This window comes from Electrona antarctica, assembly GCF_951216825.1.
Source record: "Electrona antarctica genome assembly, chromosome: 10".
In the NCBI taxonomy this organism is placed as follows: Eukaryota; Metazoa; Chordata; class Actinopteri; order Myctophiformes; family Myctophidae; genus Electrona; species Electrona antarctica.
The window spans coordinates 28,731,227-28,757,774 of NC_136791.1; the positions used below are offsets into that span (position 1 = coordinate 28,731,227).

The 26,548-nt window shown below is 42.9% G+C and overlaps 1 protein-coding gene across 1 annotated transcript in view; it reads right to left on the reverse strand.

Moving 5' to 3' along the window:
* Positions 1–26,548, reverse strand: part of sorbs1 (sorbin and SH3 domain containing 1) — a 77,386-nt gene that overhangs the window by 44,134 nt on the left and 6,704 nt on the right. The window contains exons 2-8 of the mRNA XM_079512418.1: positions 10,784–10,826; positions 8,291–8,380; positions 7,453–7,575; positions 5,664–5,770; positions 3,791–3,974; positions 2,708–2,737; positions 332–489 (exon numbers count right to left, since the gene is read on the reverse strand). Of these exons, the coding sequence (XP_079368544.1) occupies positions 332–489; positions 2,708–2,737; positions 3,791–3,974; positions 5,664–5,770; positions 7,453–7,575; positions 8,291–8,324 (636 nt within the window). The 5' untranslated portion in view covers positions 8,325–8,380; positions 10,784–10,826. The remainder of the gene's footprint in view (positions 1–331; positions 490–2,707; positions 2,738–3,790; positions 3,975–5,663; positions 5,771–7,452; positions 7,576–8,290; positions 8,381–10,783; positions 10,827–26,548) is intronic.

Below are 26,548 nucleotides of genomic sequence, written 5' to 3' on the forward strand. Positions count from 1 at the left end.
CCTGCCATCGCGCAAGCTCCAGCTTTTTTTTCTTCCAAAATGAGATAATAGCACTCTTCACATACTAGAGCATGTCTGAAATAAATGTCAGAGCTGAAATCGACATGTAATTATGAAATAAATGCTTAAACATATAGGTGTAATGTTAGAGACCACAGAAGTGAACCTTTCAAGCCCGTTTTCTCAACTCGCTGTTTTCTGCAAGACATTACTCTATAAGCCATATCTCCAAAAAATATGGATCCAAAAAATCCAATGGCAGTCCCTCAGTCAAATTTGGTCACACATTATGCCAATAATTATTATAATAAACGGTAAAGGAGTGGCTCACCCGCACAGGCACATTGGGTTGGTTGAGAGAAGCCTGCAGGACAGGGGAGGGGTGGAAGGAGAGACGCATCCTCTTTCCATCCATGTCTGGGACAGGGCTGAGAGCTGCAGGGGACCCTCTGTCTGGTTCCGGGGGTTTGTCCCTCTCCGGGGTCGGCTCTGAGAAGCAAGACAAACCAACCCAAGACTTCAGGAGAAAGTATAGCCATTTATCAGATTAATTTTGATAGTGCTCCAGTTCCAATTGTGTCTGCTCATTTCTCTGTGTCATCACTTATACAATTCCACATGTTTAATCTGTATCCTGACTGAGTTCTCCATCCTGATTGGATAAAATTGGTATCCCAACCTGAAAATGCATTTTCTGTTTAATAAGAAGCTGGAAAGACCTGGAGACTCCTGTTATGGCTCGTACACACTGCACGATATTTTCTCCGATTATGCTGTCGGGGACCATTTTTGGCGCTCGCCGACAAAACTCCCGATCTGACGCAAGATCGGGCTTTGATCGCCAAGGTTTTGCTCGCTGTGTGTGAAAGGCTCTGCGAGAAGATATAGTGCCGATACAAGTGCTCGCCGATGCCTTCACGACCGTTTCTGAATATCAAGCAGGTTTGATATTTGGCTCTGTCGCCGACTGGACATCATACATACAGTATGAAATGGGTTGCGATCGTGTCTAGAGAAGTCCTGTATTACAGCCAATGAGAGCACAGGACAGCTGTGCTCACTGTCTGTCTGTCTGTCTGTCTGTCTGTCTGTCTGTCGTGCCGACTGTATCGATAGATGATCAGATTATTCCTTGGGTAAATCCCTGTCCTGTGTCGTACAAAGCTATATTAGCCCAATGTTGCTGTTAAATAGTCTATAAAACCAACTTATTTCACTTGAATATGTTGATAAAACGGCATCGGAGCAAACCGATGTGTGTGTGTGTGCGTGCGCGGAGAGAGACAGAGTTATTTCATGAAAATCAAGATTTAACGCCATGTCTCGCTGCAGCCCACGTAGGCTACACGCTGCCTGTGACAAACATTTTGCCGTGTAGCCTGGCTATTCCTGTGTGTGGCATTCACAGATCAGAGAGAGAGGCGTCTGTGTCGGTCTCGTGCTTGTATCACGGCATCCTGCACGTGCGTGAGATGTCAAAATGAGAATAAAAAACAAATGATGTATCGGGTCTGGATCTCATCTTGGTGAACTCTTGCAGAGTGTGATGCCTAGTCTGCGACCAATCGTTTAGTGTGAAAGCCACAACGATATAATGACAGACGATTTCAAAAAAAGACTGCAGTGTGAAATACATAACGATCTGATGACTCGCCGACAACTTTAAAACTTCTACAGTGTGTAGGGGCCATTACTGAACAAACACTCCAGTCCATAGCAATGAGTACTATCACAAAATAGAGATTTATAACACTTATTTTAACCCAAGAAAATCACTTGCCCTACCTTTACGTTAGGCACAATTTGTGTTAGGCATGCTTTATAGTATTTCCATATAGCCTACAGTAATATGACGCAAGAAATGCAAACCGGAGAGACGAGAGAATGCAAACCGGAGGCATCACAGAGGATTCAAAGCCTGAGCCTCCGCTTTGGTCGGCAGGACCCTTTTTCTTTTTTTGTGAAAAGTCATGATGAAATATTAAAGAAGAGTAGCTCAAGGTGCCATCATGTACTACACATTTTGATGAGACATATTTTTTATGGAATATTTTACATTGGGTAAAGTAAAATATAACCGTGTTTAGTGATGGTGTAACAAAAAATATTAGGGATGCACGATTAATCGGTAGCATAATCGGAATAGGCCATATCGGCCATAAAAATGCCATATCGGTATCGGAACGGTCTCAAAATAATACAGATTATTTAATCGGTTTTCACCAGCAAAATATAAATCAAAAGTACATTTAATTTGTGTACTCATCTCATTCAGTAGTCATTCAGTTGTGAAAACAGACACTTGGAAAAGAGTATAGGCTATTTATTGATTGATTGAATACTTTTGAATAGGCTTTGGGCCAAGCCCCTATAGGGCCTACACTTGTTTCCATTGTGGTCCTCTCTGTATAATATCGGAATCGGTCAGAATCGGTATCGGCAGATATGACCTTGCAAATAATCGGATATCGGATATCGGATCATAATTCCATAATCGTGTACCCCTAAAAATATTTTTAGTGTTCTAGGGTTAAGGCAGCAGCAGTGGTTTGTTGTAAAAAAAAAATAGAAAAAGAAAGAAAAAGAAAGGAAGAAAAAAGAAAGAAAGAAAAATGAAAGATTGCCACAAACAATGAAACTGAAAATGGCGTCAGTCACAAATATAATGTGAGAATACACCATATAACCTTTAGTCTTTAGTGCATACCTTCCAAATGAGAAAGACTCTTTTGTTGCTCTGCAGTGAGAAAGGGACACAGCGACAAACAAAGGACAAAGACAGAGACAGAGACATGAGACTGAGAGGGACACACAAGTTCGAGTGGACGTCGGTTGTTGGTCATAGAGGGAAATAAATAGCCTATACCACACCACATGTGCCCAGTGTAGAGTCACGATGATTCACAGTATATCATTTCACAATATAAATGACCATGCAGCCCTGCAGCTGATGCCCAATGCTACACAGTAGATTCCATTTGGTTCAACTTTTATATGCTCAAGAGTTACTGATAGATAAGTTAATACTGAGGTCAATTAACCCATTGTGGACGGGAGCATTATGTTATACTTTAGCTATTGAAAAATAGCAGATCTACAAGCTCGTAGCGCGGCACTCAGTGCCGCGCTATGAGCTTGTAGATCTGCTATTTTCTGCTATTTTCTTTTTAGATTTTTGAAAATGTGGTGCAAATCTTTAAATATATATTCTTTCAGAGTGAACGTTTTAACTCAAATCTTTGCTTCAAATTCATGGGACCATGCTCACGTAAATATGCTTGCGTTGTCGCACCGCGACTGCTCCCAAGTGCTCCGCGCAAAAACACAGGTCTCATTGAAAATGAAGAATAGGCGCGTTATATCGCTTCACGTTTGAAAGGCCCTTTTAACCCTCGTCTGGTTCTGACAGACAGGTAGTGTGTGCAGGCTGGGTCGTGTGTGACAATCCAGTTGAAGTATTCCTTCGGTACGGCGACTGCGGCGGCGGGCCCGGGAGAACAATAACGCGACACGAGACAGTATCACGCTAAAGGTTCACAAAGTTTATTACACAAACAGGAACATATATAGTGCTGGATCATAATGACGTGACAATAAGATATGAGACAGAATAATGTGCCTACTGCAGCAAGGCTGACCTTGCTGCCGCTGAGATGTCTCTCGTAGCCTATCTATAAAGTATGCTACAGTACAGGCAGTACACAATACATATCAAGTACACTGTATCTCAAGTTCAGGTACATAGACTTAGATGTACATGGGCAACTCATTATAACATAACAACCCTTACCTCTGTTGTGTTGCAGCAGGACTATGGTGGGGTTGACTGTGGTGGTGGAGGGATACCCGGAGCTGGAGGGTGATGTGGTGCAGGTGGAGGGATACCCGGAGCGTGATGCCGCGATGTGGTTCTGAATGAAGGCAGCAGAAGGCGGCACCTGATTTTCCTTTGAGACCTCAGCAGGTGAGCTTGCCTGAGAGTGACAAAATAAAATATAAACTGAAAATTGTGTCCAAATTTGACTGAGGGACTGCCATTGGATTTATTTTTGAATTTTCGTCATATGTCATATGAAAGCAGGGAATCATAGCTTCAAATTGACATATTGGTTGTTCAGTTTGACCCACCAGTTTTGGAGATATGGCTTATAGAGTAATGTCTTGCAGACAACAGCGAGTTGAGAAAACAGTCTTGAAAGGTTCACTTCTGTGGTCTCTAACATTACACCTAGCTACAGTACATGTTTAAGCATTTATTTCATTCTTACATGTCGATTTCAGCGCTGTCACTCTGTCACAATTATATATGCGGTATAACTGAATAATAACATATATTGCAAAATAATAATAATGCTAAATGGCTTCATGGTTTCTGTTCTGCTGACATTACTTTAAATCAACCTTTTTCTGCCATGTTTTCAACCTGACGTCCCTAAGCATTTTTGTTTTCTTTCTTTCTTTTTCTTCTTTTTTAGTTGTGCAACCACTCCAAGGAACAGCAATGTCCCTATGGGACTATGTGACTATGTCCCGATGTTTAGAGTACCAGTAGGGGCAAAAGTGGCGCTGTTGTGCCAGAAACAGAGAGAGAGATAGTGTAGCACTGTTGCCTGCTAATGAGAGAGTGAGAGAGAGAGAGAGATAGATAGAGAGAGAGAGAGGGGAGTTGCACCACTCAGTTCACACAGGTGTGATTTTGTTTTAATCAATTTTATAGAATTTTTCGATTGTAGATCAGCTATTTTTTTCACAGCATGACAATATCTATAGAGGAACAATAATTTAATTGTATTGACACTTGTAAACTATACAGTACGTGTACATGTATCCTCAAATGAACATCACTGAAATCTAACAGACGGATGAAAATATCGCCATAAGACTATGATTGGGAGGGATCAAACAAAGGCTTGTGTTCAATGCATGGGGTGGAACCCAGTGGTGGAAAGTAACTAAGTACTTTTACTTAAGTACTGTACTTAGGTACAATTTTGAGGTATTTGTACTCTACTTGAGTATTTCCAATTTCCAGTACTTTTACTTCTACTCCACTACATCTCGGAGCCAAAATTTGTACTTACTTCACTACAATTATTTGAAAACTTTAGTTTAGCGATTTTAATTTTGATTAGAAAACATACATTAGGCCTGGGCCATGGCTCAGTGGTCCAGGCACCTTGGCTGGTAATCCAGTCTGGCAGTGTGCCGCGGGTTCGACTCCCGATCCCGACGGCCTTTACTGCATGTCTTCCCCCCCATCTCTCTCCCCATTTCCTGTCAGCCTACTGTCTGTCCCTCCATAAAATATATAAAATAAAGGCGAAAGCCACAAAAAAAAACATTTAAAAAAAAAAAGAAAACATACGCCATTTGAAAATAGCCGATCTACAAGCTCTCAATGCGACAGATCGGCTATTTTCAATAGATTTTCTACACATTTTGAACTTGTAAAATGGGACATTCTGCAATATGAATACTTTTACTTTTAGTACTTTAAGTACATTTTGATGCCGATACTTTTGTACTTTTACTCAAGTACATTTTCAATTCCGTACTTTTACTTGGAACGAAGTATTTATAAATTGCAGTATTGGTACTTTTACTTAAGTAAGAAAATTGAGTACTTTTTCCACCACTGGTGGAACCTATGGAAGTGAACGCACCTGGCAGCGAGTGTTGTTTACGGTCGGTAAATCAGCGGTGATGTTGCGGCCTCCTTCAGCCAGTGCCGCCTTAGAGCTGTCTCCATTAATCTGACCCGTCCAGCCACCTGAAAACAGTCCAGGATTCTTTCAGTTTAGCAGCTAGCCCACAGCGGGCGCCGGCACTACAACAACATCATGGAAATGATACCCAGAAAGTGCAGCCTTCCATTTCACTTGGCACCGAAACCCCGTAACGTGAAACCAGAAAAGGGAAACAAATTAATTGGTAATTAAATAAATCTCTTCTGTAATCCCGCAGGGCGTGAATGCTTCTCCTGGTAAAGCTTTCATCGACAGAGATGCTGATATCCATGGGGAGGGGAAGAGAAAGCGATTTCTCGAACAATACGTGAACTTTGCCATCAGAACAAGGCGTCTATTCACTGGGCTGTGAAGGCTGTTTTGTTCCAATGGCCTTTATACTGTATTCAGGCTCTACACAACAATTAAAGAGTCTTCCCCCGAAAGCCTTGGCCTGTCTCCAGTCCATTTCCAATGCTCTCAATGCAACAAACAAAGCCCACAGTCTAGGCTTCCCACCCAGCCCGAAAAGTCCAGTGTAGGAAGGGCCTCGACAAAGAGCTTCTTTGACAGCCTCATGAAAATATGAGCAATCACGGCATCACCACTGGTGTGCCAGGCAACCAAACACAAACACACTTCGGCAAACGTGACAGGTTACATAACTCATCCTGACATCCTGACAGATCATGGCCATGAATTCCAGTTTGAGCTCGTAAAGGAATCCAAGGAATCTCAGGTTGTTGGACGAGCAGGCATGATGCATAAACACCACCCGCTAGAATATACAGCGACATTATATCGTCCTCCGCTCACATTCCACAGTCGCTTGTCCCTTTTCACGGAGCAATGCAAATCTCATTGCGCTATAAATATTCTTGCATTACATGGATTTACGACAGCATTGCTGAAGTGCTACGGCATGCTCTCCAGTGTTGATTTTGACAGCAAATCTTTGAATAGTTTGTCACATTTTAGTCACCTGGAATGTTTTAGTTTTAGTCTAGTTTTGGTCGACTAAATATCATACGATTTTAGTCGATTAAATCTCCAGTTGATTTAGTGGACTAAAATCTATTTTGGCGGGTCTTGATGCCGTCGTAATGGTTGATTTTACACTTGTGCCGATGTACATGTACAGTATGTGTACTGTATGTATAACTGTTTATTGTAACTTGTGTGAAAAGGTGTCATATAATCCCATGAGGGATGGGCCACAAGGTGGCATGACACTTAAATAAAATCATTCATTCATTCATTCATTCATACAAGCTCAGAGCTTGTAGATCTGCTATTTTCAGCGTGCAACCAAGTGTAAATGACTTTTAGTTCTACTGGATCTCTTGTCCACTATAGTCCCTTCCTAACATTTTAGTCTCGTTTTTAATGGAGAGCATCCAGTGTTGATTTTTCGGTTGACTAAAATGTTAGGAAGGGACTAGTGGACAAGAGATCCAGTATAAGTCATTTTACACTTGGTTGCATGCGACGCGTTGTGAGCTTGTAGATCTGCTAAGTGTAAAAATAGTCATTACGACGGCATCAAGACCCGAGAAAATACATTTTAGTCGACTAAATCAACTGCAAATTTAGTCGACTAAAATTTCATGATATTTAGTCGACTGAAACTAGACTAACACTAAAACATTCATAAAATGTGACTAAGACTAAATGGAAGCTATTCAAGAGACTAAAACTATAATCAAAATGTGTCTCTCCAACTTACCTGTCGCTGCTGCTGCGACGCTGCTGGAGTCTTCGCTGACGCTGTCCTCGTCGTCGATGTGCACCAGGGTGGCTCTCAGGGTCACCACGCCTTTCCCCTTGCACACCCTGCTGGAGTCCAACGCTACACCGGCACATAGGACCACAAAACACACACATGAGAACGCCTTTCCCCTTGCACACCCTGCTGGAGTCCAACGCTACACCGGCACATAGGACCACAAAACACACACATGAGAACGCTTTTCCCCTTGCACACCCTGCTGGAGTCCAACGCTAAACTGCCACATAGGACGATACAAAATACACACTCCATGAGAACATGGGGAGATGGTCATCGTTTCCTCACTCCCCCATGATTCGTGGAAAGGCTGGCACAGCAGTCCCACTTTCAGCCTGGAGATAATGTAGTCTCATTGCATCAGCACTCGTGGGAAAAAACCAAGCTATTGCTACACCTCGCTGTGCCCCAAATGATTAAAATAGAAGTTCAACATCAAATCCAGGGCACCAAATTGATACTCTGCTGCTCTGTAGCGTTAATTGCTCTCCGCTGCTGGGACATGACTAAACGCTAATAGGCAGATTAACACGATCAGAGGCAAGAATAGAAACAGCTGTAGCATTGTGTATACATAGCTTGTTGCACTGTTGTTTCGGCACGGCTTGTTTAAGTGACGTTGCAGGTTAACATAATGAGTTTTTAAAGCGTCCCTCTAAGCTTCCCTGGGCTGTGTATAAGGTGTCCCACGGTAGAGTGTTGAAAGATAGATGAGGCAAACGTGAGTGTGTGTGTGTGTGTGTGTGTGTGTGTGTGTGTGTGTGTGTGTCTAGCTCACCTGCAGCAGGAATCAGGTCAGGGGAGCCTTTCATGGTTCTTCTCAGAGGTGTGATCTTGACCGAGCTAAGCGAGCGCGGGCCAGGCGAGACTGTGACAGGACAGAAAAGCCATCTTGTAAAAACTCTGTCTAAACTAAGGCCATGTTACTTTCAGAGACAGTCTCTCTCAACAAGTTCAACATACGGTATCACGTCGCATCAACCACTGTTGGTGTCTTAAGCATTATGTTATTCTTTAGCTATTGAAAAATAGCAGATCTACAAGCTCGTAGCGCGGCACTCAAGCTTGTAGGTCTGCTATTTTTGAAAAATCGCGAAAATGTGGCGCAAATCTTTGAATATATATTCTTTCAGAGCGAACGTTTTTAACTCAAATCTTTGCTTCTGAGAGGTCCTTGGAACAACATATTTTTGGGGTCCTTGACATGAAATATTGAGCACCACTGTTACAGAAACATGAGGTATTTCAGCAAACTGTCAGGATTTAGAAGAATTTTTTTTGAATTTCGACGTCAGGCCTAAATGTTTTAAAACAAACATTTCTTTCCGGGTACCTTCTTTGAATCCTGACACTCTGCTCCATTGATAATATAAAGTGGAGTGCTCTGTTCCCAGTTAGTCACAGTCTGTGACGTGTTCTGTATTCCTGTTGTATTTTTCATGTGTTCCTTGTTTTTTAGTTAAGAGTTTTTCTTTACACTTGTGTACCTGTATTTTGTAGTATTGTTTTGTGCCTTTTCCTGTCTGCCCCTGTAGTTCCTGCCTTGTCTAACCTTGTGATTAGTCTAGTTTTCCACATGTGTCCTCTTAGTCCCCCAGCCTATCCCTGTGTTGATTTGTCAGTTGTTCACCTGTCTAGTTAGTCTCTGTCTATTTATTTGCCCTTGTGTTTTTAGTTCCTTGTTCGTTCGTAAATGTAAGTCACCTTATTTAGTTAGCTCATGGTATTTCCTTGTATTTTCCTAGTTCCTAGTATTTCCACTGTGCACCTACATGTAGTTCTTGTTTAATTCCAAGTCTCCTCGTGTTCCTGCCTTTGTTCCTGTTTTTTGAGTTAATTCCGTTGTTCCGATACCGATACTGGTATCTGTTACTCAGGCCGATACCACCCTCAAGTAGTAAGTACTCGTACCAAAACATCCAATTGACAGTAGGCAAGTCTGACCCAACACTGCAGCAAATCGTCAAAAACAGCCGATCTACAAGCATAAATTGATCGGAGATCCATCTGCATCTATGAGAAAAAGGGGGTCAAATAAGTGTATACTCAACAAAAGTAAAGTACTCGTATCGGTACTGAGGTATTGGCGAGTACTAAAAGTTAAGGAGGCTACTTGTACTCGTACTCGGTCTGAAAAAAACTCTATTAATAAACTCCCTTGCATTGGATCTGCCCGGTGTCTGCCTCGTCCTCTGCCTCAGTCCTGCACCATGGGTCCTACACCTCTGACTCTGATCGTGACACCCAGTGAGTCACAAATAGAACAATCCATGAAAACACCAAGTCCATATAAACAGGATGTTTGTGATCACCCACCATATTGAAGCAAGTACAGTCCAGACATAGTATGGTCAAGGACCCCCAAATTGATATAAATTATTTAGCTGTGGAAGTTCCGAACCCCAACTGCAAGATTTGGTGCCAGGGACCCCATATATAAGAGAAGATTTGTGTTGTTAAAAATCTTCATTACGCTGATTTTGAGGCGATATTAAATCATTGTTTCTGGGGATGCCCTGGAACCCCACTTTGAGAACCACTGAGTTAGTGGACGGTAGATTGAAAATCACACCCGTGTGAAGTGAGGGGCGCTCTTATCATCGTACAAAAATATATGTTAACCCCCTTATGGCCACCCTAATTAACAGTGGATTGTGCCTTCTACCTGCACTATTCATATTTTTAATTCATCATGTTAATGCCAGTAGAAAAATCTGTGATATGATATGGACTACATGTTGTCTCAGTAAGACAGCCCTCCCCCTATCCACAAGGAGGAGCAGTGCACTATGCAAAGCAAAGCATTATGGGAATTGTAGTCCAGGAAGGAAGTGAGCCCAGTGTCGATGACATCAGAGACACTGGGCTCACTGCTAAAATCTAAAATATCTAAAACCACTTAGGCCTACCCATAAAGACCACCAGGAAAGTGTTCTAAGTCTTCTAAACATCATTAACATATATTTTTTTGCAAAAAGGGTGAAGTGTCCCTTTAAACTCTGTTCATTGTCAATTTAATTTAATGTTTGTGTTAGGACAAGACAAACATTAAACTGTTCATTGTCAATGGTGTTTTTAATGTTTGTCTAGACAGGACAAACATTAAAAGCTATATATAGGAGGGGCTAGCGCCTCAACAATAGATGCATTTTAAATACTGCAATAGTGTGACATTCCTAGATTACTATACTGTTGTACAGTGATCATTTCTTGGATTACTCAGAGATACTTTACTATAGCTAGACTAGAGAGTTGCAGAGAGGTTACTTACTTGATGCTCGACCCGGCCTTACACTGCCCTCTTCTGGAGAGCCCTGTTATAACAAGACAAAAGAAATCTCAACAAATCCCGACATATTATAGCCCGTGTAGGCCGCTATATGCTAGCCTCTGGCATGCTCTCATTGACTCTGTAGGCCGCTATATGCTAGCCTCTGGCATGCTCTCATTGACTCTGTAGGCCACTATATGCTAGCCTCTGGCATGCTCTCATTGACTCTGTAGGCCACTATATGCTAGCCTTTGGCATGCTCTCATTGACTCTGTAGGCCGCTATATGCTAGCCACTGGCATGCTCTCATTGACTCTGTAGGCCGCTATTAGCTCTGGTCCATATAGCTCTAATGCGTTTCATTTAGAGCTGTTACTCTCGACTTTCGGGGCTCGCATAAATGCAGACCAGCCTCTCGTCTTTAGCATAAATAAAAAGAACGTTTTTGCTACGCACCAAAACAAAGGCGGGCTGTGTCATTAGAAAGCCTACTTTCCTTAGTGGTTGCACGCTGAGCCCCCCACCACACGTATAAATGGTACTTTTTGGCCAAAAGGGGATTTTGTTTCCACCGGGAAAAAAATACTTTTAGTTACTCCACTGCACCTTCTACCGATATTGCCCAGAGAATTGCCTCAGAGAGAATATTTTTCCTCCGGTGAAAAAAATCCCTTTCTGGCCAAAAAGAAACAACGAGAGGCTGGTCTGCATTCATGCGAGCCCCGGAAGTCGAGAGTAACATAGCTCTAAATGCAACGAATTGGAGCTATGGACCAGAGCTAGGCCGCTATATGCTATAGCCTCTGGCATGCTGTAGGCCGCTATATGCTAGCCTCTGGCATGCTGTAGGCCGCTATATGCTAGCCTCTGGCATGCTGTATGCCGCTATATGCTAGCCTCTGGCATGCTGTAGGCCGCTATATGCTAGCCTCTGGCATGCTGTAGGCCGCTATATGCTAGCCTCTGGCATGCTCTCATTGACTCTAGTGCTGCTGTTTAGTGATGCATAAAATAGCTGCAAACGGGGGAGCACTGTATACTACAGCTAATGAAAACGTAGAGGCACACCTATGGTTGTGTTACAGGATGAAAGGAGATCTAGTGAAGCCAGACAGGGAGGCCGTGAACTTTAGCATCGTTAGTTACAAATCTAGTTCAGAACTAGGTGGTCTGTCTGACAATTATTACATTACCACCAGATCACAATTCATTGAGATAATCTCAATTATTTAGTTAATTATTGCATACTCGAGTCTCGTTCCAATCGTCTGTATTAATTAATCTGTTGAAAATTAGCTAAAATGGCTGATCTATACAATTGTAGTATTGCCACGTGTTGTGAGCTTGTAGATTGGCTAATCTTTAAAAGTATGCAATTATTAAATGCATGGTGTGTTTGATCTATAGTACATTTATTTATGGGTACTGGTCATTGTCATTTCTGTGTATATTTCATTTATTTGCCATATCTGTCTTGTGCAATTTTAGTTTACAAAGTTCTATTCTAATGTTCTATTCAGAACGCATCCAGGTGATTTGGCCCCCACCAGAAAATGGTTATAAACATTGTATCTAAACTATAGATATTTCAGTCATGGAATATCATCACAGCATAAAGTCCAAATATCGTGGACAATGGATAAAAATCACACCTGTGTGAAGTAAGGGGCGCTCTAATCATCGTACATCATCATCAAGAATGGTGGTCCCTTATTAGCCAAGGGTTCCCACCGACATACCCAGTCGATTTGCCCAGACACATATGACGTAAAATTCTCCATTCATTGTCAATGGCCTTTAATGTTTGTGTTCAGACAGAATCTTCACTGTACAGTATGTTTATCCCATTCAGGGCGGGAACCCCTTTTGGTGTTTGAAGCATTATGTTATAGCTATTGAAAAATAGCAGATCTACAAGCTCATAGCACGGCACTCGCCGCGCTATGAGCTTGTAAATCTGCTATTTTTGAAAAATCGTGAAAATGTAGCACAAATCCTTGAATACATATTCTTTCAGAGCCAACGTTTTTAACTAAAATCTTTGCTTCTGGGGCATCCCTGGAACAACATATTTTCAGATGGGGGTCAGCGGCCAATTACATATAAATCCTTGACATGAAAATGTGTGAGAATGACTGACATAGAAACATGGGTTTTTTCAGAAAACTGTCAACTGTCAACAAGTCATTTGTAGAATCGTTCCCAGGTCTAAGTGGTTTATAGGAGGGGCTAGTACCCCTCAAAAAAGCAAGTAAACCTTTTTTTCCCCAAATCCCGTTTAGCTACACTAATTAGATACACTCAATGGTCTAATTAGATACAATCAATGGTGTTCCTGCTTGGGCTGATGGAACCAACAACAACATGTCATTTATGTTGCTATGGGAACCACAGAGAATCACTGATGCAACACACAGTCTGGCAGCCGGGGGCGTGGACTGGGACATTTATTTGGTGTATCGTTTTTTGTATTGGCCTAAAATATTGTCTACATTCATGAATCCACTTGCTGAGCGACTGTTTGAGCATTTTTTTATAGGGGTTTATATGTGACCATACCATTAACACTCGTGTTACGCCCGGAGTTATTTAATCCATTAAATCATAGCGCCCAGCGATTTATAGCAACGGAGCACTTTTACCGACGGATGTTATCCCGGATGTGGCTGTAGCAGCTAAATGTAGCCAAAACACTCTAGAGCCGATCGACAACAACGGGAGGTATGATTATGTCTAACGCGACTAGCGACTGGACCACGGTGGGCCGTCTATCACAGGATCTTTTCTTAGAATTGGACGGGATGATTTAGATTGAGAGTTATTAACGTTTTAAGATTTTCGTTCTCGTCGGCTAAACAGGGGGGGGGGGACATTTTCGATGACGTCCCACTGTTACGCAACATCGAGTATTGTGCAATAGGCACTCCTAGGCTGTGGATCGATGCGATCGGTTGTGATATCAATAATCTTCGTCTATTGGATAAAACTTCGTCCTGGGCGCTGGGTGTTACTAATTGAAAGGACGGTGAACTTTGTCCTGGGCGATTGGGGTGTTAACAACCTATATATGCTAGTCAATTTCATTGCATTATGCTTTAAGTAGCATGTGACATGTGGGGGTTTTCATCATTCTGAATCCATTCCAAGCATTAGTTTTACAAAAAAAACACTCCTTGGGCTAAAAACGGCCATAGCCGTCATCACAAATGTGTTGAGGTCAGCACATTTTGGGCACATTTGGCCAAGTGGCTAAGGCCGTTTTTAGCCCAAGGAGTGTTTTCTGTTTTGTGTGCACAACTAATGCTTGGAATGGATTAAAAATCATGAAAACCCCCCTAGTTTGCATAAAGCATAAAGACATTTTGAAAATCTTGCCTTATAGGCTATAGGTTGTTAATGGTATGGTCACATACTGTATATCCCCCTAAAAGATTGCTCAATAGCGGCAGCCAGCCAGCAAGTGGATTCATGAATGTACAATATTTTAGGCAAAATAAAAAAAAACAATATACCAAATGTCCCACTTTAAACAAAAGAAGCCTGTTGGCTGCCGGACTAACACAAAAGAGGGACAACAACTTATACATCTGAAATTGAGTGGTTTTCCCCTTAACCACAAGGAGGGAGGAGGGTGCGAGAGAGAGAGAGAGAGAGAGAGAGAGAGAGAGAGAGAGAGAGAGAGAGAGAGAGAGAGAGAGAGAGAGAGAGAGAGAGAGAGCGCAGGCATTATGTTAATTGGAGCTGCCTCAGTGGAGCAGCAGGAACAACACCGAGGCCACCAGGGAAGTAACAGAGAAACACTTCCATTGTACAGCAGCCAGGAGGTCTGATTTAGGAGACCTCCTCCATTTATATGCTTATTGAGTTAAGACACAAACACACACAAAGACACTCAGACGCTCACTCATGCATGCAAGTACAAACACATGTTCTGTACACACACACGCGTGCGTGCAAGCGCACCTGCGCGCGCACACACACACACTTGCTCTCTCTCCCCTGTGCACGCAAGCACGCACGCGCGCACACGCACACACGCACACACACACACACACACACACACACACACACACACACAGGTATTGTTGGCCTATCTGGTTTTCATCTGTAAAATGAAGAACGTATTTACTGCGTATTTTTAATGCACATTCCCAAATGATGTGCAAAATACATGCATGCACCTTTTGCAAGAGACATGATGAGAGCAGCATGCAGATGGCGTGCATGCAGTGTTGTTTTTGGCAACACATTTTGATTTTAGTTTTAGTCAAAGTCTATTGAATAGTTTTCATTTAGTTGTAGTCACATTTTAGTCACCCGGAATGTTTTAGTGTTAGTCTAGTTTTAGTCGACTAAATATCATAAGATTTTAGTCGACTAAATCTAGTTGATTTAGTCGACCGAAATGTATTTTGGCGGGCCTCGATGCCGTCGTAATGACTGATTTGACACTTGCTGAAAATAGCCGATCTACAAGTGTTGTGAAGTGTTGTGAGCGTCGGCTATTTTCAGCATGCAACCAAGTGTAAAATGACGTATACTGGATCTCTTGTCCACTAGTTCCTTCCTAGCATTTTAGTCTAGTTTTTATTTGTTGACAAAATCATCAGTATATTTAGTCTTAGTTTTAGTCATCAAAGCTTAGTTTTCATTTAGTTTCCATTTAGTTTTCATCAGTGAAAAAAGGTAGTCGACGAACATTTTTCGACTTAGTTTTAGTCGACGAAATCAACACTGCATGCATGGCGGCTTTGCCTCGCAGAGTACTGTAGTGTAGAGTACTGTAGTGTAGAGTACTGTAGTGTAGAGTAGCCTACTGTAGTGTAGAGTACTGTAGTGTAGAGTACTGTAGTGTAGAGTACTGTAGTGTAGAGTAGCCTACTGTAGTGTAGAGTACTGTAGTGTAGAGTAGCCTACTGTAGTGTAGAGTACTGTAGTGTAGAGTACTGTAGTGTAGAGTAGCCTACTGTAGTGTAGAGTACTGTAGTGTAGAGTAGCGGCTACTCAGTAGCCTACTGTAGTGTAGAGTACTGTAGTGTACAATTTACAATTTACAATTTAGGCATTTAGCAGACGCTCTTAATCCAGAGCGACTTACATTAAGCAATAACAAAAGCATGGCATACATCACATATATAAAAAGTAGTTATCATGAATCATGCGTAGACTAAGAACGTAACAGTGGAGTATCTATGTAAACTATACATACTATACTATATAATATATTATACATGTGTACTATAAAGTGCTATGACTACATAAAGTGCAATTCTAGAGCTGTCTACGTAACAAGCTATAAGTCTGTTTAAAATACTATCTAAGTCTACATAATGTGCTATCTAAGGGGCTAGGCTAGGGCAAGTGCTACGGGCCATGGTGGAGTCTGAAGAGGTGGGTTTTCAGACTACGGCGGAAGATTGGGAGTGAGGCTGCAGTTCTGACTGTGATGGGAAGTGCATTCCATAGTTTTGGAGCCAGAAGGGAGAAGAGTTTGGGACGTGTGGAGCGTTGTCCCGGCGTTTTTAGTGAAGGTACCTCCAGCTTCCCTGCGTTGGCTGATCTGAGTGCGCGGGAGGGTTTGTAGGGTACGATCATACTTGTGAGATATGGGGGGGCCATGCCTTTGGTTGCTTTGAATGCCAGCATCAGAGTTTTGTATTCTGTGCGGGCAGCGACCGGGAGCCAATGGAGGGAGCGGAGAAGGGGGGTGACGTGTGAGAATTTTGGCTGGTTGAAGACCAAGCGGGCTGCGGCATTTTGGATCAGTTGGAGGGGCTTAAGTGCACATGCCGGTAGGCCAGTAAGGAGGGAGTTACAATAGTCAAGTTTTGACAAGACTGTTGTCTGGATTAGGAGCTGGGCTGACTCCTGGGTGAGGAACGGTCTAATTCGTCGTATGTTGTAGAGTGTAAACCTACAGGATCTAGTGACAGCTGTGATGTGTGTTTTGAACGAGAGCTGACTGTCCAGGACAACACCAAGGTTCCTTGGTGTAGAGTAGCGGCTACTCAGTAGCCTACTGTAGTGTAGAGTACTGTAGTGTAGAGTAGCCTACTGTAGTGTAGAGTACTGTAGTGTAGAGTAGCCTACCGTAGTGTAGAGTAGCCTACTGTAGTGTAGAGTACTGTAGTGTAGAGTACTGTAGTGTAGAGTAGCCTACTGTAGTGTAGAGTACTGTAGTGTAGAGTAGCCTACTGTAGTGTAGAGTAGCGGCTACTCAGTAGCCTACTGTAGTGTAGAGTACTGTAGTGTAGAGTAGCGGCTACTCAGTAGCCTACTGTAGTGTAGAGTACTGTAGAGTAGCCTACTGTAGTGTAGAGTACTGTAGTGTAGAGTAGCCTACTGTAGTGTAGAGTACTGTAGAGTAGCCTACTGTAGTGTAGAGTACTGTAGTGTAGAGTAGCCTACTGTAGTGTAGAGTACTGTAGTGTAGAGTACTGTAGTGTAGATTACTGTAGTTTAGAGTACTGTAGTGTAGAGTACTGTAGTGTAGATGACTCAAACTAAGACTAAATATATTGACAATTTCGTCAACAAATAAAAACTAGAATAAAATGGGGACTCAAGAGATCCAGTATATTTTAAACTTGGTTGCATGCTGAAAATAGCCGATCTACAAGTTGTGAGCTTGTAGATCTTCTATTTTCAGCAAGTGTAAAATCGGGCATCAAGGCCCGCCAAAATACATTTTAGTCGACTAAATCATGTAGATTTAGTCGACTAAAACTAGACTAACACCAAAACATTCCAGGTGACTAAAATGTGTGACTAAATGAAAACTATTCAAATTTGCTGTTCAAAATCCACACTGGCACGCAGCTCCAGAGCAGCAGGCAGAGAGAGACAGAAGAGGGGATGTTTCCGTCTCCTGAAATAGGTCTAAATGGATGGGAGGGGGGGAAAAAACGGAGAGATTCCAGACAAGCCCCGTGGGGGTGCAAACAGACCTTTGAAACATATCTTCCATTACTGCAGCGGTATACACACTGCTACAGAGAGAGAAGCTGGCTGTGCCGAGGCCCTGGGATGTTTATTCCCTAATAAAACAGACAAGGATCCCTGACCCCCCGCGTCCCAGAGAGACGACACACGTCCATAACGTCATCCGCTGCTATAATCCTCTCACTAGGACTCCTATCTGCTCTTTCCAAACTCTATTAAAGAGTACTCAGGGTGATGTCAACTGTCACATTCCACAAGTCTTGTACTTTTTACATGTACACCGGCGCGCACGCACGCACCACAACAGTGGAATGTATATACAAAGAATAAGAAGAAGATGAAGAAGAAGAAGAAGAAGAATGAGGTGATATGTGCTCCTCTTGACACAAGATATTATTGATCATGAACACCTGACAGCTACCACTGCCAGCATGCACCACGTTGCATAAACACTCACGAGAGACACAGATCACCCTGCAGGCCTTTTTAGGAAGAGATGAGAGAGAGAGGAGAGAGAGAGAGAGAGAGAGAGAGAGAGAGAGAGAGAGAGAGAGAGAGAGAGAGAGAGATGAGAGAGAGAGGGAGAGAGAGAGAGAGAGAGAGAGAGAGAGAGAGAGAGAGAGAGAGAGAGATGAGAGAGAGGAGAGAGAGAGAGAGAGAGAGAGAGAGGGGAGAGAGAGAGAGAGAGAGAGGGGAGAGAGAGATGAGACCAGTGCAGGAGCACGGCGGTAGCCAGGCCAAGATAAACATGAGGATAAGATAAGGCATTATCAACTGGAACTGCATGCTTTCCTAAAGGTCATGTACTTACTACCTACTGTAACTGCACATTCCGTCCTTGCAATCTGCTACACTTTAGTTTCACAAAGAGAGGTCAGTCAGTGCCTCGCCTCTGAAGCAAAAAAGAAAAAAAACCCAAACAGATAAGTTATTGTGCTATAAACTGGAGAAGGTCCAAACGTGACAGGGTATATCAAAAGCTCACATTCTCTGTTTGTACTGGGACAGGAACATGCGTTTTCTGACGACATGGTTAGTGACAGGTAGGTTAGTGTAGCTTTTATCACGGACATCTGCAGCTCCATCACTGGTACTACTAGCCTACTACTACAGAACCACCCCAGCAAGCACGGTCAGGACCTGGACCAATTAGTGATGTCTCCATTGGGACGCCAGATCAAGTCAAACCAAGACTAGTCAGATCTGGCCCAAGAATATCACCTGATTTCAACCAACATAAATTCTGCCCACTAAGATGGACGTCCCTGGATGAATCAGAGAGAGTCCGATCGAGGCCAGATCAACTTAAGTCATAACTAGTCAGAAAAGTACCAAAAAAAAAGAAAGTCTTCTAAATCCTAAACGGTTTCTGAAAAACCTATGTTTCTATGTCAGCGGTGCTCAACCCTTTTCATGTCAAAGACCCGAAGAATTATCTGTAATTGGCCGCGGACCCTCATCTGAAAATATGTAGTTCCAGGGACCATCCCCCCAGAAGAATATATATTCAAAGATTTGCGCCACATTTTCAAGATTTTTCAAAAATAGCAAATCCACAAGCTCGTAGCGTGGCACTCGGTGCCGCGCTATGAGCTTGTAGATCTGCTATTTTTCAATAGCTAAAGCTAAATAGCATAACATAATGCTTAAAACACCAAAAAGGGTCCCCGTCCTGAATTAGTACTTAATATCAATGCATTGCTCACGTTTGGACACATGGTGAGCTTGTAGATTGGCTATTTTCACTACTATATCCAGCCGGTGTCCAAACGTTTTTCAAAGGAGGCCATAGAAAAATGTAAAACAGCCAAAGGCCAAACTACATCTCCTAACATAATGTACCGTCGGACTATGACAAAGACACATACATATGCATCGCATTTATGGATGCGATGGTCCGGATTTATGGATGGATGCAACATGGTCCGGATCACCACTAGTAAAAGATGTATTCAAGTAAAAGTACAAAATGATCTGCGTCAAAATGTACTTAAAGTACTAAAAGTTAAAAGTACTCATATTGCAGAATGTCCTGTTTCACATGATCAAAATGTGTACAAAATCTTTTGAAAATAGCTGATCTACAAGCAGACAATGCGTCACAACCACGCAAAAGTCTACAAAGTAACTAATAACTAAAGTGTTGAAATAAATGTTGTGGTGTAAAAGTACACATTTGGACCAGAAATGTAGCAGAGTAGAAGTAATAGAAGTATTGGAAATTGGAAATACTCCAGTAAAGTACAAATACCTCAAAATTGTACTTACAGTACAGTACTTAACCCATTCGGGGCGGGTTGGTGTTTTATGCATTATGTTATGCTTTAGCTGTTGAAAAATAGCAGATCTACAAGCTCATAGCGCGCCACCGAGTGCTGCGCTATGATCTTGTAGGTCTGCTATTTTTGAAAATCGTGAAAATGTGGCGCAAATCTTTGAATATATATTCAAAGATTTGCGAACGTTTTTAACTCAAATCTTTGCTTCTGGGGGGGTCCCTGGAACAACATATTTTCAGATGGGGGTCTGCGGCCAAATACAGATAATTCTGGGGGTCCTTGATGTGAAAAAGGCTGAGCACCACTGACATAGAAACATAGGTTTTTCAAAAAAGACATTTTTAGAATCGTTTTCAGGTCAAAATGGGTTAAAGTAAATGTACTTAGTTACTTTCCACCACTGAAGACCATGTGGTAGAAGCAGACGTACTCTCACTCCATACATGTGGTGATGAAACCCCATATGGTTGAGCGGAGTCCCTCAGGGCTCTATAGCTCTACTAGTGAATTTTCAGTTTTGTTGTTGTTGTCGTCGGGAAAGCTTTAGTTGAAAATGATTTGCTTGGGGGGGACGGAGTAAGGAATCCATGGCAAACCAAACAATAGAGTAGTTATTCCTCTGTGCAATTATCAGACACATTTCCAGGCAATAACAACAAGGCCTTAAAATACCCTTTCTGTTTCGGGCAAAGTGTTCAATTGAAGTCTCAAGGATGCGTCCTAGAGGCACATGTGATCATTCTTCAAAACCGCCCTCAAAACCCACCTCTTCAATACTGCTTTCCCTACATAACTCTTTTTTTCACAGTTTTTAATGTTTTTATCCCTTAGCTTTTAGTGTTTTTATTATTGTCTCCACCAGGCCGAAGGCATGGGGAGAGAGTATGTTTTGCACTCCGTGTGTCCGTCCGTCCGTCCGTCCGTCCGTCCATCCGTCCGTCCGTCCGTCCGTCCGTCCGTCCGTCCGTCCGTCCGTCCGTCCGTCCGTCCGTCCGTCCGTGATCAGCTAATCTCCGGCACCGTTAACCCGGTCGATGCCAAATGCCAAAATTTCCAGAACGGCCTGTTATAGCGCCACCAGGAGGCCGCTTTGTGCAAAACAAGTTTTTGGACAGTACACCTACAGATTTTGTCCAAACATCACGCAAATTGGTACACAGTCTCTCTAGAGCCATTCAACGAAACGGGTCTTTCAGATTTCTCAGACTCCATCCTGATTGGCTAAGATTGGAAAAACCTTTGCCTGGAATTTTTCACATCTGCTCTTTTATAGCGCCACCAGGAGGCCGAAATATGTAAAACACATTTTCTAATATTACTCCTTCAGATTTTATCCAAATTTCACGTAAATCGGTACACATGCTCTCCATAGTCATGTGATCAAGACGGGTTTGTTTGATTTCTCATAATCCACCCTCATTGGCTACGATTGGCTTTTAAACTTTTCAGGAGTAGCCCGCTTTGTACCCGTTTTGTACAAATCGCCACAACTACTCAACGCAGCGTCCGATTGTGGTGAAACTGTGCATGCATATTCCCACTAGGCTTTGGAAGAAATGCCACTTGACGGTTTTCAAATCAGCCTCATGGTGGCACTACAACAGGCCAAGCCACGTCACACACGCATGTACGCACGCGCAAACGCACACACACGTTTATATTGCTCCTAAACATTTTGCCAAACATCACACTCACACTCCTATCCTCCTGGTGGAGACCTGTGCCCAGAAGGGCACTTTTTCTAGTTGTTGTTGTTATTATTATCAGCTCATGTCCAACAATGGAGCAGCACAGAGCTAAGGCTGCCTGATGATAATATGGACTAAATCAAATATCACAATGTTTTTGATCAAATACCTCGAAATCAATATAAACAGTGAATTGTGATTATAATAAACAGCATCTAAAAGATTTGTAGGGGGGGGGGGGGGGGGGGGGGGGTCAGCAGCCAATTACATATAGGCTACTGTTTGGGGTCCTTGACATGAAATGTTTTTTTCTGAAAACTGTCATGATTTAGCCTCAGGTCTAAGTGGGTTAAAACCAGGAAAAGACAACACTAGTGCCATATCAGTTTCACAATATTATTATTAGCCTTATACGTTAAATCCCAGATGACTTTAGTCTCATCACAATATTGATATGAATTAATATCAATATACTTGTACTGCCCCTGCAGCCCTCCTAGAGAGACTTCACATGTGATATACTGTCAAACATTTTGCAACATGCTTGGTCCGGATCACCACTAGCTCAGGAGTATTTTACACAACATGGTCCGGATCACCACTAGCTCAGGAGTATTTTACACAACATGGTCCGCATCACCACTAGCTCAGGAGTATTTTACACAACATGGTCCAGATCACCACTAGCTCAGGAGTATTTTACACAACATGGTCCGCATCACCACTAGCTCAGGAGTATTTTACACAACATGGTCCAGATCACCACTAGCTCAGGAGTATTTTACACATCATGGTCCGGATCACCACTAGCTCAGGAGTATTTTACACAACATGGTCCGGATCACCACTAGCTCAGGAGTATTTTACACAACATGGTCCAGATCACCACTAGCTCAGGAGTATTTTACACAACATGGTCCGGATCACCACTAGCTCAGGAGTATTTTACACAACATGGTCTGGATCACCACTAGCTCAGGAGTATTTTTACACAACCTGCCAGATCTGTGGATTAATTATCGCCTTCTGATGACTCAACAGAGAAGACATGCACAGTGAAACACAGCAGCAGTGCAATATTCTGTATTTTGTTGTACAGTATGAGTAAAATACAATTATCAAGTAACCAAAGCAACAATGAATGCCACCCCAAAGCAGAGCTGTGGACATTCCTTACCTATATACCAGAGGCTGGGTAAAATCGGCACAGTGGGTGTTGGATAGGATAGGAAGCCGGGTCAACCAAAATCAGTCCATGTAAGTCCAATAGCCACTCTTGTCAGAGCTCTCTCTTCTCTTCAAAGACCCCTGAGACAGTGGTGTCTGGGAGGGCTGGTCTGGTCCAGCCTTCTGGACCCCCTCACTGCTTTACGTGCCTATAGCTTTGACCTTGAGCCTCACTCCGCAGGGGGTGTGTTTGTTTAAAACAAAAGGCGTGTCCAGAGTGAGCTGTCACCACATGCCACCTGGGAATGTGCCACCCACTCAGCAACTGTGGACCCACTTATGAAAACATTCAATCCCTTTGGCAAGGCACTGCCCAAGGCCAGCCAATCGCAGAGAGGCTATAAGTGAGGATATACTGTAAGCTACCGGACAAATCCATAAGTTAACCACTTGAACCCTATACTGCGTTAGTACGTCAAACTGCTAAAATAGACGGTCTATACAAGCTCGCGTCACATCGTTTTTGTATGAGCTAAAAAATAAATAATTGCACACACCTGAACTTTTCCTCTGGATTTGTTTTTCCCTATTTGGATCTTCTGAAAAATAAATTCTACCATAAATGTACCAATACTGCCATATGTTGAACTACAATGCCTTTCAGGTGGGCGGGGTCCATGCGCGCCTTGTTGAAAGGCTGCCTCAAAAACTGAGCCATGCTCACACAAAAGAGGTCTCATCACACTCTGTGTGGACCGTGGACAGAGAGATGGGGCCGTTATGTAACGCCGTTTGACGTTTGCTTTGTCGACAAATGGCAGAGAATAGAGGAGCTCTCCAGTGCTCACAGCGTGGTCCGACTTCCACCAAACAGCTCCAAACATGGCTTGGAAGGGCCGCTCCAGAGCTTATCCCCCTAATTGAGGAGACCCCCCTCCCCCTCTCCACCTCCCATTATAAACAGCCTGCTCCATGCTTGCCAGCAGGCTGGGATTCTACGCATTCCTCAACACAGCTATTTGAGGTTCTTACTTTTAAACAAATGCCACATAAAAGGAAATGTGTATGTGACTTCAACATTACAATAATTGTCCACAGAGGCTGGGTGACCAGACGTTCCCTTTTGACTTGGATTGCCCCAGTTTCAAGCTGGGCGTACTGAGTCCCGACAAATGTCCCAGTTTTCAACATTCACCGCCAAATTGTCCTATTTAGTTTTTTCACCACAGTTAAAATAATGACACTTGTAACTTGTTTATAGCGTCCTGTTCTGTTGAAAGGTGACGTCATCCGGTGTGCTAAGTTAAGTGCTTCAATAATGGCCCCACATCCTGATGGAAAACACCAGGTGAAAATAAAAAGAATCTTCAAAAGAAAATCTACTAGCTCACAACGTGTCACGATGCAATGTGTACATCGGTTATTTTCAAATTGTATTATGTGTGCCTTGCAGTGGTGGAAACTTTTTTTTACCAGTAAAAGTACCAGTAAAACGCCTGAGGCGCATCCGCATGGGTGACAGCAGACTGCTGGGCGAGTGCCCCCCCCCCCCCCCCCGATGTGTGCAAACGGTGTGGTTTGGTAGGAGTAGGCGGACAAAGGATGGGGTGTTGCGCTGGCTATTAGTGTGGCAGGATATAGTGACATCACGATATCATCCCCTCCCATAACCCCTCCCCCATTTATCATACAACAACAGCTGTGGGTGCGGCTTCAGTTCAGGTTGATCACCACCCATCACCAGTCACCAGTCACCATCCACCAGGCAAACCAGGCATTCTTAATGAAGTGCTAGGTGTGGCCACATAAAAACATAATTTTAACACTTTCTGTACACTTTAAAAAAATAAATAAAAATCTTTCTCCAACTATAATCATAGTACCTGCTGATCATGGTTTCATGGCACTCCATCTTTAAGTCCAGTACTTAATGTACTTAGTTACTTTCCACCACTGCATGGTTCCTTTGGAGGGGCTAGCTGCTGCATGATAGCATGTCCATGAGAAAGCCTGGCAGTTATTGGACGTGGTGAGGAGTGACAGAGCACTTCGTTGGCACATGTGAGGTTCTTTCTGGGCATGCAGGGCATCGGTTCAGCCCATGGGCACGACCGACGCTGTCTCATCATCGTGGACATTGATAGAGCGCCAGAGGCTGTGCAATAATAACAATGTCACTAAGCTGACAGTTTACCAAGGGGTGCTACTTCTGCACAGCGAGGCATCTAGGCTGCTCTCCAACAAACACAACACATCTAGAGAACACCAGAACAGTCTGGACGTAAGCACAGAAGTCAAGATGCGTTACAATTTACAATTTAGGCATTTAGCAGAAGTTCTTAATCCAGAGCGATTTACAGTAAGCAAGAACAAAAACATGGCAATACATCACATACAAAAAAATAGTCATCGTGAATCATATGTAAGCTAAGAACCTAACAGTGGAATATCTATATAATGAAACTATGCGTACTATAGAGTGCTATGTCTGCATAAAATGCTATCTAAAGTTACATAAATCGAGCCTTTGCATGCGCCTGTAAGGTTGTCGAGGCTAGGGCAAGTGCTACGGGTTAAAATGGAGTCTGAAGAGGTGGGTTTTCAGACCACGGCGGAAGATTGGGAGTGAGTCTGCAGTTCTGATTGTAATGGGAAGTGCATTCCATAGTTTTGGAGCCAGAAGGGAGAAGAGTTTGGGACGTACTGTGGAGCGTTTTTTATATGCAACAAAATTTGCATTTTTTATAATATTCCATTGATGATATTTTCTCACCCACCACCAAAACCGAAACTATGGTTTTTTGACCCCTGTGGTTAACTGGGGACAGGGAGGAACTGTTATGGTCAGCACACTATAGTAGGGAGGATTATCACAAAAAAAACAAAAGGATTATCACAAAAGGATTATCACAAAAAAAGGAAAAAAAAGGTGATATTTGAATTAAGTGAAATCACTGAATATACTTTAAGTCATGAGCTCAGCCCAGGCCATCGGCAGTTTCACACTAAAAGCCCCCTTTATACTTTAGTTGTGCACCAGTGTCGTATGCCAGTCTTGTTTACAGTCTTGCTAGTGAAGCCTTTGCATCATTATTATATTCCTGTTATTGACAAATTTCCCCATTTATTTTTGGCATTCATATTCAGAGCATGTTTATTTAATGTCCTGGATTGGATGAATGGAACTAACATTAAGTTATTATTTACAAGGAAAACACCATGACTTTTTCATTGTTAGATTTCAACATTCATATAATTATATCGTTTGTATTTTGAAGATTAGTTTTTATCCCACGATTTTGTATCCCATTTTTTCACCCAGTTTCAATTATGTAATGTAATCCTGGGCTCTACATTACCTCTGCCAACCTGGGGAGAGCAACAGACTGACCTCATGCTTCCTTCTATGCATGAGGACTCGAAGTCCAAGCTGCGTCTTATCACCGGACAGGGGGGAGTTTCCCCGGTAGGACGTAGCGTGTGGAGGGAACACGTTATTCTAACCAGTTCCTCTCCCCTCTCATCAGGCGCCCCGGCTGGCCAGGGGGAGGCAGTATTACTGCATGTTTTTTTGTGAAGGTACATACTCTAGGGGACACAGGGAGAACATGCAAACTCCACACAGAAAGGCCCACTTGCAATACCATCGCAGCCCACCAGTGGTCCCCCGGCTGACAGGTTGAGAACTG